Source organism: Geotrypetes seraphini, chromosome 19 (genome assembly GCF_902459505.1).
Source record: "Geotrypetes seraphini chromosome 19, aGeoSer1.1, whole genome shotgun sequence".
In the NCBI taxonomy this organism is placed as follows: domain Eukaryota; kingdom Metazoa; phylum Chordata; class Amphibia; order Gymnophiona; family Dermophiidae; genus Geotrypetes; species Geotrypetes seraphini.
In genome coordinates this window covers 19,522,796-19,537,188 of record NC_047102.1, presented here as the reverse complement: position 1 = coordinate 19,537,188, position 14,393 = coordinate 19,522,796, and the positions used below count along the sequence as shown (strand labels likewise).

Sequence of the window (14,393 nt, the reverse complement as noted above, 5' to 3'; positions counted from 1 at the left end):
TCCTTCCGGAGATGGAAAAAGGACCCAACGGAGGAAAATCACCAGGCGCACAGGAAATGCCAAAAGGAATGCCACCGAGAGGTTAGAAAAGCAAAAGGGAAATATGAAGAGGGGCTGGCCAGGGAGGCGAAAAACTTCAAGGCATTCTTCAGTTACGTAAAGGGGAAGCGACCAGCGAGAGAGGAGGTGGGGCCGTTGGACGATGGGGATAGGAAGGGAGTGATCAAGGAGGATAAAGAGGTAGCTGAGAGGTTGAACACATTCTTCTCGTCGGTTTTCACGAGAGAAGACACATCTAATATACCAGACTCAGAGGAGCTCATGAGTGGGGAACAGGCTGAAAAATTAGAACACATAGAGGTAAGTAAGGAGGATGTCCTCAAGCAGATAGACAGGTTAAAATGCGGCAAATCGCCGGGCCCGGACGGGATCCACCCAAGGGTTCTGAAAGAACTAAGACAAGAAATAGCGGGCACAATCCAGCATGTTTGCAACCTATCCTTGAAAACTGGAGAGGTACCAGAGGACTGGAAATTGGCGAATGTCACACCTATCTTCAAGAAGGGATCGAGGGGTGACCCCGGAAACTACAGGCCGGTGAGCCTGACTTCAATTATAGGGAAGATGGTGGAAGCTATGATCAAGGATGGTATTTGCGAGCATATCGAGAGATATGGCCTACTGAGAACAAGCCAGCATGGATTCTGTAAGGGAAGGTCATGCTTAACGAACCTTCTGTACTTCTTTGAGGGAATAAGCAGTCGGGTGGACAATGGGGAACCTATAGACATCATTTACCTTGATTTTCAAAAGGCTTTCGACAAGGTGCCACATGAAAGGCTGCTTAGGAAACTGTGGAACCACGGGGTGGGAGGGGATGTGCACAGATGGATCGGGCACTGGTTGTCGGGTAGACTGCAGAGGGTCGGAGTAAAGGGACAATACTCTGACTGGCAGGGAGTTACAAGCGGTGTGCCACAGGGATCGGTGCTAGGGCCGTTACTCTTCAACATATTTATCAATGACCTGGAAAAAGAGGCAAAGTGCGAGGTTATAAAATTTGCAGACGATACCAAACTGTGCGGCAGAGTTAGGTCTAGGGAGGAGTGTGAGGACCTGCAAAGGGACCTGGACAAGCTGGAAGACTGGGCAAACAAATGGCAAATGCGCTTTAATGTGGAAAAATGCAAGGTCATGCATATAGGGAAAAAGAACCCGTTGTTCAAATACAAATTGGGGGGGGCATTATTGGGAGACAGCAGTCTTGAGAGAGACCTGGGTGTGCTGGTGGATGCATCACTGAAGCCATCTGCACAGTGCGCAGCAGCCTCGAAAAAAGCCAACAGGATGCTGGGCATCATAAAGAGGGGCATAACAACCAGGACGCAGGAAGTCATCATGCCATTGTATCGAGCTATGGTGCGTCCACATCTGGAATACTGCGTTCAATATTGGTCGCCGTACCTCAAGAAGGACATGGCAGTGCTTGAGAGAGTCCAAAGGAGAGCAACGAAACTGGTAAGAGGGCTGGAATACGCCGAGAGGTTGGATAGGCTGGGGCTCTTCTCTCTGGAAAAAAGGAGGCTCAGGGGAGATATGATAGAGACCTTCAAGATCATGAGGGGCATAGAGAGGGTGGATAGGGACAGATTCTTCAGGCTGAAGGGGTCAACAGGCACGAGGGGGCATTCGGAGAAACTGAAGGGAGATAGGTTCAGAACAAATGCAAGGAAGTTTTTCTTCACCCAAAGGGTCGTGGACACTTGGAATGCGCTACCGGAGGAAGTGATCAGGCAGAGTACGGTACAGGGATTCAAACAGGGATTGGACGGATTCCTGAGGGATAGGGGGATCGTGGGATACTGAGAGAGGTGCTGGGATGTAACACAGGTATAGAAAGCAAACCAAGTAATAAGTATAGAAATCCAACCAGGTCGTGCATGTGCAAGACCAGAGGGTTAGGACTTCGATGGGAAGATAAGACTCAATGGGAAACCAAGGTGGCAAGGGGGCCCCTTCTGGTGACTTAGACAGGCCGTGACCTGTTCGGGCCGCCGCGGGAGCGGACTGCTGGGCAAGATGGACCTGTGGTCTGACCCAGCGGAGGCACTGCTTATGTTCTTATGTTCTTATGTCTTTGAATATCAGTTGGACTTGTTGCAGGCATCTACCTGTATCCCATCCCCACAGTGGCTGATCCTGTGAGTCTACATATATCTTGGCTCTCCCCTCCAGAAACCATGAAAACACGGATTCTTCCCTACATTTGGAGTTTCAGTGACCATTTGATCTATCCCCTGACAACCGCAACTCTCACCTCTTCCACAGGCAGGTCTTTCAGTTTTGGAAGGGAGCTGGAGATCAGACCAACAAGGAATGGGGTGGGGCAGCAGACGATGTCAATCATAGAGGAAGGTAGGACAGGAATAAATGTGTGCTGCCAGGAGAAGGGGTACAGCAAAGCTACCACAGCATGAGAACAACTGGAAAGAGTGCTATAAAGAAAAGAAATACAATCGATCAATCACTCTCATATCACCACTTGCACTTTTGTATATACACACACATAACTCCTCTCCATGCATGGAATTTCCCTCTCCAGTGTCTCTACCTCTACATGCATATTCATAAAGAGGATGTTTCAAGTAGGCACAAACAGGATTTATACATTTTCATTTAAATTAGGCATTTACACCATATCAGCCTTTTTTAAAAAAAATTTTTAACAAGGGCTTCCTGATTTTTCAGGTATCCTGTGCTGCATGCCAACCTTCAAGAAGCAATGATTTTTTTATTTGTCTGTCAAACAGGGTCTCTCACTTATGTTTGGATACAGAGCTGTGTATGACTAGTAAAGCTACAGAAATTAGTAGTAATGGTTAATTTAAAGTCCAGATTTTCTGTGGCGGCTCCAGTCCCTCATCCATCACCTGTTTAAACAGCTGTTTATCTCGTGTCTCATCCTGACGCAAATCTTTTTCTAGATTTCACTAAATGCGAGTACATCCTTTTCTCACCCTCTTATTGTGCCCCCCCCCCCCCTGTCTCCTCCATCAACAGCCACCCACTATCTTATAACAGACAGTTAAAATCTTAGGTGTTATTTTTGATTCAAAACTCACATTCAAGCCTCAAATTGATTCTGTCCTTTGTTCACCTTTCTTTGCGCTTCACCGAATCCACGCTGTCCACCCCCTCCCTCCTGCACCCTTTTACGCTTTCCCTCATCACCTGTAACTCACTCTATATTTCTTCAAAAGACTTCAACTGGTGCAAATCGACTGCAAACCTCACCACAGCTCATTCAGGTTCAATTACTTCATCCCACTGCTTTCAATCTGATCATTGGCTCCCTGTCATTTCTTGAGCCAAGTTGAAGCTCCTGCTGCAGTCTTATAAATCACACCTTCCATCAGCTCCTTCATACCATAACAAGCTCCTTATCCCCTACAGCCCTCTATGCTTTCTTCGTTCTCCTCTCTCAGCCCTCCACCTCAATTTCTCTCCAAACTCCGCTTTCAGTTATCTCAGCCTCACACTTTGAAACGAACTCCCCTTTCACATCAGGAACCAACCATTATTGGCTTCAAGAAATCACTCGGAACGTTTCTCTTCTCGGAATCTTTTTCTTCCTCCATGATACAATGACTCCTTTTAACTTTCTACGCGGCCGCCTGATGCCCAGGTAGAGACCATTTTAATATTGCAAACTGCTTAGACGCTCACAAGCAGGCCCTTAGCAATATATCAATTGCAATAAATAAATAAAGGGCCTTTTTTACAAAGATGCACTAAGCGTTTTAGCGCGGATTTAGCACACGCTATATCAATGCATGTGCTAACTGCTAATGCGTCCATAGGATAACATGCACGCGTTAGCGTTTAGCGTGCAATAATATTTATCACGAGCTAAAAAGCATAGCGCACCTTCGTAAAAGAGGGGGAGAATGTCATGCGTTTTGACTCGTGTCTGGTATCGAAAGAAGGTGGACTTTTATTTGTATATTTGCTACTGGAAACACTTACAAGTAGGAATAAGCTAATATTGCTGCAGTGCCAACCTCTCATTTCTTGACCAATATTTATAACATTATCAAGTAAAAATATAAAAGCTGTGGTATCATGTTTTGCCATTAAGATTAACACCGGAAAATCATTTTACTGTGTGCATTTTCTTTTGGCCTGTAGGTGGCATCTCAGCTCTACATAAAGACCAGAGCCACATCTTAAACTGAAGTCTGTAGGACCCCATGTAATCATTTTTCTCAAAAAAAAAAAAAAAAAAGTTTTATTGCATTTGTTTTAACTGATGCCGTTGTAACCTGCCCAGTTCTCATATGGGGGTATGGTGCAGGATATAATTAAAATCCTGTAATTAATTTCAGTCTGCCCAAGAATTTTGTCCTGACCATTTGTACAGTCTAAATATTTAAAAGTGGTTGCAGATTTCTACATTAATTTTCATTAATTTACTTTTGCCTGGATGTAGTTTTTCAGTTTATACTTCATTGTTGATACATACTGGCATAAAGACAAATTAGAACTCCTGATTTAGACTTTTGTGCCAGCTATCAAACAGCAGAGTAGACAGAAACCAACAGCAAAGAAGGTCCAAAGACAAAAAATGACGTGCAATTGGAAAGCTTTTATTGAGTCTAATTCACGTTGTCTCGATACGAGTCGTGTTTCAGCCATAGGCCTGCCTCAAGGGTCTTAACACATACCACACAATAGACAGATAGACACATATGTATACCGAGGTAACCTCCAGGGGTGAACCGAAGCAGGAGCAATCTTTCCAAGCTCCTGCCCCATGCAGATCTGCTTCCTGAATGGCTGAGGCAAGTTCTTGCGGCAATCTCGCTAGTTCCTGTGGTCTTGCGGTTGCCATGAGAATTCGCGTCAGCCATTCAGGGAGTGGATCTGCATGGGGCAGGAGTGCAGAAAGATCGCTCCTGCCTCAGTTCACAGCTGGACCACCACGGAACTGTAAGGTATGCGGGGGAGGAGGGAGGGAAGTAAATGTTGTCACAATCAGCAGGGACAGGAGGCAGGAGGGGTCCCTCCTGTCCTGGCCCACCATGTCTTATGGTAGGCCCAACGGAGGCCTGCAACAAGTCCAGGAGGGAGGCGGGTGGGCAATGACCCAAATATAAGCTGGGCCATTTTTTGACCCAAAACTCTTGGCTTATATACTTGGTTTACAATCAGATACTTAAGCATTTTCCCTATCTGTCACAATCTAATGTACTTGGGACTAGAGGTCTGCATGGGAACGGTGATCGCGGGAATCCCATGGGTCCCGCGGGGATGCCGTGGGAATCCCCACTAACCCATGGGACTCCCATGGGGACTCCCCTCTGGCCCACGGGACTCCCACGGGGACCCCCCTCTAGCCAACGGGACTCCCACAGGGATGGAAGGCTTTGGAAGCAGGATTCGTCCATATAGTATAATGGACACGTCAGCCTTAGTAAAAGAGGGGGTTTATAAGTTAATTACCTGAACAGAAAATAAAAAAAGGGTTCCACCAAAGAGATTCCACAAGGAAAACAGCAGCGCAAACACAAAAGAAACTGTGGAATTGATGATCCTGTCAGAAGTAATTGCTGCTTTTAATGGGGACAGGTGGGGATGGAGGTAATTCCTTGCGGGGATGGGTGGGGACGGAGAGGATCCTGGCGGGGACGAGTGGGACGGAGAGGATCCTGGCGGGGATGGGTGGGATTTCTGTCCCCGCGCAACTCTCTACTTGGGACAATGGAGGATTGAGTGACTTGCCCACAAGGAGCAGCATGGGCAAACAGGCCCCTATATGAGACAGATTTGGGTATCCTCAAAAACTAAACTGTAAGGTCGCTGGGACAGGTTTGAAAATCCTGAGATTAATGCATCTGGCACTCTGGGGCTGATTCTATAAAGTGTGCCTAACTTAATTGGCAAAACAACCTTAACACCCCCAATAATTGACTTAAAAAAATTAATTCTGCGAATGGCGCCTAATGCCTAAGCGGGTGTTTCTATGAGCGGAGCGTGAGTTGGGCGCTGGTAAGTGCGATTCTCCCGAAATGTAGGCCTTTAAAACCCTCACCTACATTTCAGGCGCCTAAGTTTTTACGCAGGCGCCACTAGCCGCGATTCTGTAAATGGCACCTAAGCGTGACTGACATGCGGCCAGAACCAGATCAAGAAGATCCTTGCTAAGTAATGTCGGGGATAAAGACTACAGGTCTCAAGTGCCCGCGGCCAATTACCAGAACTAATTCTTGGTTACTTGGCCTACATGCGGGATATCATTGATCCGACTCTTTCCCCGCTATTTATGCATTTTTTACATTTATTTTATTGCTATTAAAACTATTGTTCTTAATAGTCAATAATGCTGTATAATACTTAGCTCGGGTGTTGTAGTGCCATAGTGTAATAACATGCTCTTATTTTATGGCCAGTACTAAAATCCTCAAAGCTCAATCTTTATTCAGATTTATAGCTGTGCAGAGCGTTTTATCTGCACAAAAACACCAAGAGCTCCTTTTACAAAGCCACACTAGCGATTCCCGTATAGCTAATGCAACAAAACCCATTCAATTCCTAGAAATATAGAATAGAATAATAAAGGCAAATAAGACCATATGGCCTATCTAGTCTGCCTATCCATGCTCTCTACTATCCCTTTCTCTCCCTTAGAGATCCAACGTACTTGTTCCAAGCTTTCTTGAATTCAGATACATTTTTCATCTCCACCGGGAGGCCATTCCACGCACTCACCATCCTTTCCATGAAAAAAGTGTTTTCCAAGATTCCTTTTCTTAATCTGAACTTGTGTACACAGCTTAGACTAGCTTTTCAAAACTGTTAAATCTCTGTTTACTGCCAGCCTTACACAGCCTTTTTCCTACTGGCCATTCCTCTCCCTATGCACCCAAGCAGCCTTCTGACTTTTGCCACTGCCTTTTCAACCTGTTTGGCCACCTTAAAATTATTCTATGGACTTCGTCACATTTTTTTGTGTGGGGACTGCTAGTGCGGCTTTGTAAAAAGAGCTAGCTCCAAGTCGCCTATCCTAATTCATCAATTAAGAATTCCTAAATGCACAAAACACATGTGGTTTTGTTAATATGAGCCTGTAACAATTGGAATTTTCAGCTGTAAACAGGCTTAGAGAGGGCCACGATCTGGACCAGGATGCTTTTAGATAAGCAATTTAAATGTAAGGACCTTAATTCATATCAGCATGTGGAAGCTTTATATGGAAATTTCAGGGGAGGTTAAAAAGAGTCTCGAGTCTCCCATTAAGACTGAAGTGAAGAAATATTGTGGAAGGAGAAAGTATCGTCACATGGATCTGACCAGTCTTCCTATACAAGAGAAAAAGACTAAATATTTAGATCATTTTCCTGATCAATGATCAATCAGAGATGTGAACAAATAATAAAATATGCAAGACTATGTGCAATAAACAGATTGCAACACTTTAACTCTGAAAATCTATTACTTATTTCAAAGAACATTTACAACTCCAACCGTACATTATAGACATTATAAGCTTAAAAATGTGTAACTTATATCATATGCTTGGAACCAGATAATTTACACATTTTACCGAATTTTGTTTTTGTTTTCTTTACAAGCCAATTTCTCCTTGAAAATATCTTTGTAAAATTCCATGAGTCATTGTCCCTACAAGGAATTTTTTGTTTTTTTTTAAAGTGCAGCTGACATGAGCAGACAGACCTGAATAGCTGTGGCCGTGAGAAAAAAGGCTTGCAGCTCTGGAATGTGCTAACATACGCATCCAGGAACAATAGTTGCATTCAGAATTACAGCATCAGGCACTGCGCAGAGCACATAGCAGAACAAGGATGTGCCGTGTTTCCAGAGAAGATGAAGGACCTCATTAAAAGAATGCAAACCGAATCAACTAGAGATGGGTTAGGAAATGAAAGGAAGACAGCCTGTCAAATTCATCCGCATCTTTACTTCAAGGACAGCAACTGCATCTTTTGCCTTTGAATACTTCAATGGCATCAGTTTCATGGTTAGCGGTACCAGTTGAAACTTGCCTAAGGAGGATCTGCGGTCAAATCACCATCTCTATTACAACAGTGTGTCTTCAAATACTGGATTTCTAACTCTTCCTGCAGTTAGGGTTACCATATTTATTTAAGTAAAAAAGAGGGCACGTGGCCCTGCCCCCACACTCCTCGCCTTCCCTGAGCTCGGGGCCACATCTGGAGGGTCTCCAAGCATGCACAGATGTGACACAATAGCATCGCAAGCATGCATGTGGCATCATCACGTTGCATCTGTGCATGCTCGGAGACCCTCCAGATGTGGCAGAGTTGGGGCATTCCAAAATGCGGACAAAATGCTGGGTTTTCAAAATCCATCTGGACACCCAGACAGTCCTCTAAAGAGAGGACATGCCTGGGTAAATCCTGCAGCAATCTCCTCACGCTGCCTACCCGTTCCTCTTATATTCATGCTTCATGCTGTTATTCCCTTTTACCTCCTCTCCCTCCAGACCCTCACTGGTTCAAGTTTCTATTACCTCTCTTTGGGGTCTTTTTACTAAACTGTGGTAAGCGTGTGCTTACCACATATAAAAAAGGTTCACCGAGGGACATGCGCTGGTGTTCCACAGTAAAATGGACAAGTTGCATGCACATCAGACGCTAAAAAGTATTTTTGATTTTGGGAAGGGAATATGTTAGAGCAGTGGTCTCAAACTCAAACCCTTTGCAGGCATTTTGGATTTGTAGGTACTTGGAGGGCCTCAGACAAAATAGTTAATGTCTTATTAAAGAAATGACAATTTTGCATGAGGTAAAACTCTTTATAGTTTATAAATCTTTCCTTTTGGCCAAGTCTTAATAATAATATTGTCATTTATAGCTAAAGAGATGTGTGATCAAGAAACTGTTTTATTTTACTTTTGTGATTATGATCAAACTTACCGAGGGCCTCAAAATAGTACCTGGCGGGCCGCATGTGGCCCCCGGGCTGCGAGTTTGAGACCACTGTGTTAGAGGGTGTGTAGAGTGAGCATGACAGCGCTAATCAGTTAATGAATGAGACATTGATGTGTGCTAATTGATTAGCATGGGGCCTTTATGGCCTGCAAAACAGACGGCGGTAGGAGCTTATGTGGTAAATTGTAAGTGCTTATGCTGAAAGTTAGGTGGGAAATAAATAAATGTGCAGAATGTCCTTTACAAAATACTAGCTCAGTGCAGATCACCACAGCTCCTAACCTTATGCACCCTTTATTGACTCCAAAGAATAATCTCAAATATTTATAAACTACAAAATACTGTTTTTAAGCTTTTGGGTTTAAAAAAAACCAAAAAACCATGATAGGGTTACACCACTTTCTTACAATAGGACGCAATTTAAAATTCTAGTGTTGACATTTATTTGTTCAATTTTCTATACCATTCTCCCAGGGAAGCTCAGAATGGTTTATATGAATTTATTCAGGTACTCAGTCTGTCCTGGTGGGCTCACACTCTATCTAATGTACCTGGGGCAAGGGGGGGGGGGATTAAGTGACTTGCCCAGGGTCACAAAGAGCAGTGTGGGTTTGAACCCACAACCTCAAGGTGCTGAGGCTGTAGTTCTAACCACTACGCTAGAAATCAAAATGTAGAAAAAGTGAGCCAAGTAAAGGACAAAGGACATTGTGACATCACCGATGAGGTCGGCTTTTAGGTATTGGTGGAATGAGACATTATGATGTCACAGTACCAGCTCTGATTATCAGAGGCTGAAGCTTCTCACATTATTTATTTATTCAGTTTTCTATACTAATCTAATCTAATCTAATCCTTAGGTTTGTATACCGCATCATCTCCACGTTCGTAGAGCTCGACGCAGTTTCTCCATGGGGAGCTCAGAACAGTTTACATGAATTTATTCAGGTACTCAAACATTTTTCTGTCTGTCCTAGTGGGCTCACACTCTATCTAATGTACCTGGGGCAATGGGGGGGGGGGGATTAAGTGACTTGCCCAGGGTCACAAAGAGCAGTGTGGGTTTGAACCCACAACCTCAAGGTGCTGAGGCTGTAGCTTTAACCACTGCACCACACACTCCAGTTAACAAGTTATCTATGTACATGCTTTAACTATTCGCCAGCTAAAACCCTCAGGTCACTTCAAGATAATAGATTGGTATTACCACTCGTCAAAAGAGCAAAACAGGAATTCACCAGGAATAAGGCCTTTATTTGGCTCCAATGCTTTGAAACCAGCTTCAGCGTACATTAGTTTGCATTTAGAGGCCAATCGCACAGTCTTCAAGGCTCTGTTAAAAACATTTTTTTTTGAACCGGCTTTTGGCGCAGAGCAAACCCAATCCAAAAGAAAAAAGACCACGCAGAAACTAGGTGTTGGCTCCTCTCCCAGCGGACGGCCAGGTACCAGTGGGAAGAAGAGTGCCCGACAGGCTTGGATTGAGGCAGATTCAGTTCAAATGGGGACTGCTTCACACCGAATTTAGTGAAAGAAATGCAGAAACTGTATCTCCTGCCAAAGCCTCACCGTGGAAGTGGAGAGTGAAGAAACAGAACTCCCAGTTGACGCAAATTAACATTGCTCGAGTTCTGGAAAGGTTTCAGACAGTATTGTAGAAATCTTCAGTCATTATTGGACCATGTTGGGTCCCACCATTTGGTACAGCAGGTTTTGGATTGATTTATCTAATGTATTTATGTGCACTTTAATGTTTGGACATTCTAAACATATCCAATAAACTTTGCATTTATTTATCTGCTTCTTCTGTGATAGAGAATGACACGGTGACAAAATTCATCACCGTCCCCGTCCCCGCGAATAACCGCGGGAAACCATCTTCATGTCATTCTTTAAGGAGAGAGGGAAGAATCAGAGTAGAATTGGGCACAACCATTGACCCACAAGCTTTGCTTTGAAGAATGCTGGTGTAGAAGGACTGAGGTTGAAATAGACACTAGAAAATGACATGGGATTATTTCCCGCGGTTATCCGCGTAGACGGGAATGGTGATGAATTTTGTCACCGTGTCATTCTCTATTCTGTGACTTCCAGGAGCTACTGTTCCACTTTCTTTTGGTTCAAATGCATGTTTTATGAGTAAGGGGGGAGGGGTTTGGGGGGGGGAGGCGGGGGGGAGGGTTGTATGAATGTACGGTAGTGAGTAGGATAGGTCTGTCCTATACCATTTGGAGTACTTTTCATTTGCTGTATTTTTCTATTTGTAAACCGCTTAGACCCGTCGTAAGATTGAGTGGTATATTAAGTCTCAGTAAATGCACAGTTGCCTTCCCCACACTCACTTAACATACCTGAAATCTCTGGCTGTTAATGAAGAGTGAAGGATAGCATAATGGTTAGAGTAGCGGTGAACTTGGGCAAGCTACAAAGTCCTCCATTGCCTCAGGTACAAACAGACTGCGAGGCCTTCAGGGAGAGAAAATTAGCCACTAATATCCAAATCCTTAAACTACTACATAAAAAGATGTGCTAGATCCAATCCTTTTCATGTGCATTAGTCTTGCATGTAGCTAGAAAATGAAAGAAAATCTTTTTCTTGAAGTGGGAGTCCTGTGGAAATTCTCTTCAGTTCAAATATAATAGGACTTGAAATTGGGTACAGCAAAGATGTGACTTGACCTTTTGATTCGCTTTGTCTATCTGTAACAAGCTGGTACAATTTATTCCTCTCTGTCATCCTCATTACTTCAACATATCGTATACACATCCAGAGTATTAAAGGATCCCCCCTCTCTCTGATTTTATATTCACTGCATCATTGCAGGCCGAGCACTCAGGGCTCAGTGCAGAACAAAAACAGGAATGCAGAATCTTCCAAATGATTCACAAACCGACTCATCTGTTTTTTTTTATTATTATTTTTATTTTAAAAAAGGAGAAAATGAGATATTTCTCAGCATCTGTGAAAGTGCTGCCAACACAAACAGCTTCTTTCGCTCCTGCTCTGTCTCTTGCTGCGCACAGCGTGTTTGGTGCCGTTGTGAAACTCCGGGAGCCTTCGCTACAAGTAAAACCAATATGGGAAGGGAACTAGACAGCAGATGTTTTTGTCTCTAGAACTCAGCTGCCTCGCCAAAAATTGGCATGTTTCATGGATTTTTGACTCTGGACTACAATGTCAAAATAATTACTGCTTAACTAGGATGCTGACTCTTATGTTGTTAATAAATGTAAAACAATGGAAGTTTTCACATATTTGACTTGCACAGATTTCCATCATGGGGGGAGAGGGGGGAAGAGTTGGTTCATCTTCTCATCTCATCTATCCCTCTGTTCTTTGTGGTCTGGTTACAAAGCAGCAGCAAATCTGCTTTAAAAATTCCGTGCAGGGCCTGTGTACCTTCTGTTTCAATATACCCTGCCCCCTGCCGCACATGTCAGAGGAGGGAGTGGGGCATCACAGGGTCTGTCAAGAGTATGAGAGCTCACAGGCCAGAAGATGAATTTTACAAGCAGAATTTTTCTATTGCCACTGCTTTAGGACTAAAGTCTTAAGCAAGACAAGAGCACCAGCTAGATCAGACATGGGCAAACTATTGCCCGTGGGCCATATCCGGCCGGTTTAGTTTTTTAATCTGGCTCGCCGACCATCCGAACCCCGCAAGCCCTACATACCTCCCTCCAGAGCAGCGTCAGGCCGGCAGCACTCTAAACAGGCTGATTCGCAGCCTTCTCTCGTTAGGGAATTCCCTATGCCGCATCACTGATGATGTCATCAGTAATGTGGCACACGGAAGGCCGCGAAGCAGCCTGTTTAGAGTGCTGCCGGCCTGACGCTGCTCTGGAGGGAGGTATGTAGGGCTCGCAGTCGGCGGGATCCGGATGGGAGGGAAGGATGGAGGGTCAGCGGGGGTTCGACTATGTGGCGGGTGCTCAAGGGTTCTGCTGCACAAGGGATGGGGGGGAGGGAAGGATAGAAGCATGGCAAGGGAGAGATGGAGGAATAGAAAGATGCTCTTGATCCAGCCCCTCTGTCAAATTTAAGAACCCATTGTGGCCCACGAGTCAAAAACTTTGCCCATCCCTGAGCTAGACTGAGGAATGGCAGCAGCAATCACACACTGTCACCTATCAGAATGCAGTATTGGAGCATAAGAGTTGCCATACTCGTACTGGGTCAAATCAAAGGTCCATCTCTAGCCCATTATCTTGCTTCCAACAGTGGCCAAATCCACTGGCAGAAACCCAAAGAATAGCAAGATTCCAAGCTACCAATCCCAGGGATAAGAAATGACTTTTCCCATGTTTATCTTAACAGCAGATTATAAACTTTTCCTCCAGAAACTAGTCCAAATATTTTTAAAACCTAGATACATATTCTACAGTGGATATACTAAAATCTGAGTCTGTGTTTGTAGAGTTTTATTTTGTGTTTGCAAAGTTTTATAGGTTAAGTGCAATTTTGAGAAACTGCGTTTAATTTTTAAAAAAATTAAAATCACAAAACTATTTACAAAGCACATTCCACTTCAAGAAACTTTTACAGTTACTAACTTCTTGAATGAAGCACAATGTTATTTTATATGAAACAGACCCCTCCCTCGCTCCCCAAGTATTTTTGCCCCATTTACAATTCCAAGTTATTTAATAGTGTAGTAGGAACCCACATCGTTGATGTTCCCAAAAACAGGTTCTCAGCTTTTCAGAAAACTCTTCTTAAATACCCTTCCCACAATCTCTACAGACATATGCACCATTTGTATGAGGGGCATTCAATAATTTATCTACCTGAGTATGAAAGAAAGTAACAAGCATGTCGAATTAAGTCTGTGCATGTTGTGACATGTCTCAATGTTACTCATGCACAGTTGCAGCTCAGTGCAAGTCTAACATTCCAAGAGACAGGATGTCAAGAGAGTCCTTGTGAGAATCAAGTAAGAAACTGCTAGATTTGAAGCATGTTCTGTGATAAAAATTTCTTACAAAAGAAGGGAAAAAGCCAAAGGAGATCCATGAAAGCATGACTGCAGTTTATGTTGAGTCTGCCCCATCATCCTACAAAGTAAAATTTTGGAGCAAGCAGTTTAAGTGGGGTAGAGAGCCCATTGAAGATGAGCCTCACACTGGACAGCCTATGGAAGCAACTTTCACAGAAATGTGCAAGAAAGTAGAGGATTTAATTTTGACAGACAGATGAATTAAGGTTTCCCAAATAGCTGAAAAAATGGGCATCTCGGAAGGTACAGTTTAGAAAATAATTCATGAAAAGTTGGACATGTCCAAGGTTAGTGTAAGACGGGTTCCAAGAATGCTGATGCCATGTCAGAAGGCCACGAGGCTTCAGTGCTGTCAGGAGAACTTGGAGATGCTCCATGAAGACCAAGTGATTTTTTTTCATTGTTTGGTGACTGGAGATGGACA

At 43.9% G+C, this 14,393-nt stretch overlaps 1 protein-coding gene across 4 annotated transcripts in view; it reads right to left on the bottom strand.

Annotated features, from left to right (window-relative positions):
- DENND2B (DENN domain containing 2B) overlaps positions 1 to 14,393 on the bottom strand; it is a 363,764-nt gene that overhangs the window by 21,867 nt on the left and 327,504 nt on the right. For all 4 annotated transcript variants that reach the window (XM_033928054.1, XM_033928053.1, XM_033928056.1 and 1 more), the window contains one exon: positions 2,318 to 2,495. In XM_033928054.1, the coding sequence (XP_033783945.1) occupies positions 2,318 to 2,495 (178 nt within the window). The remainder of the gene's footprint in view (positions 1 to 2,317; positions 2,496 to 14,393) is intronic.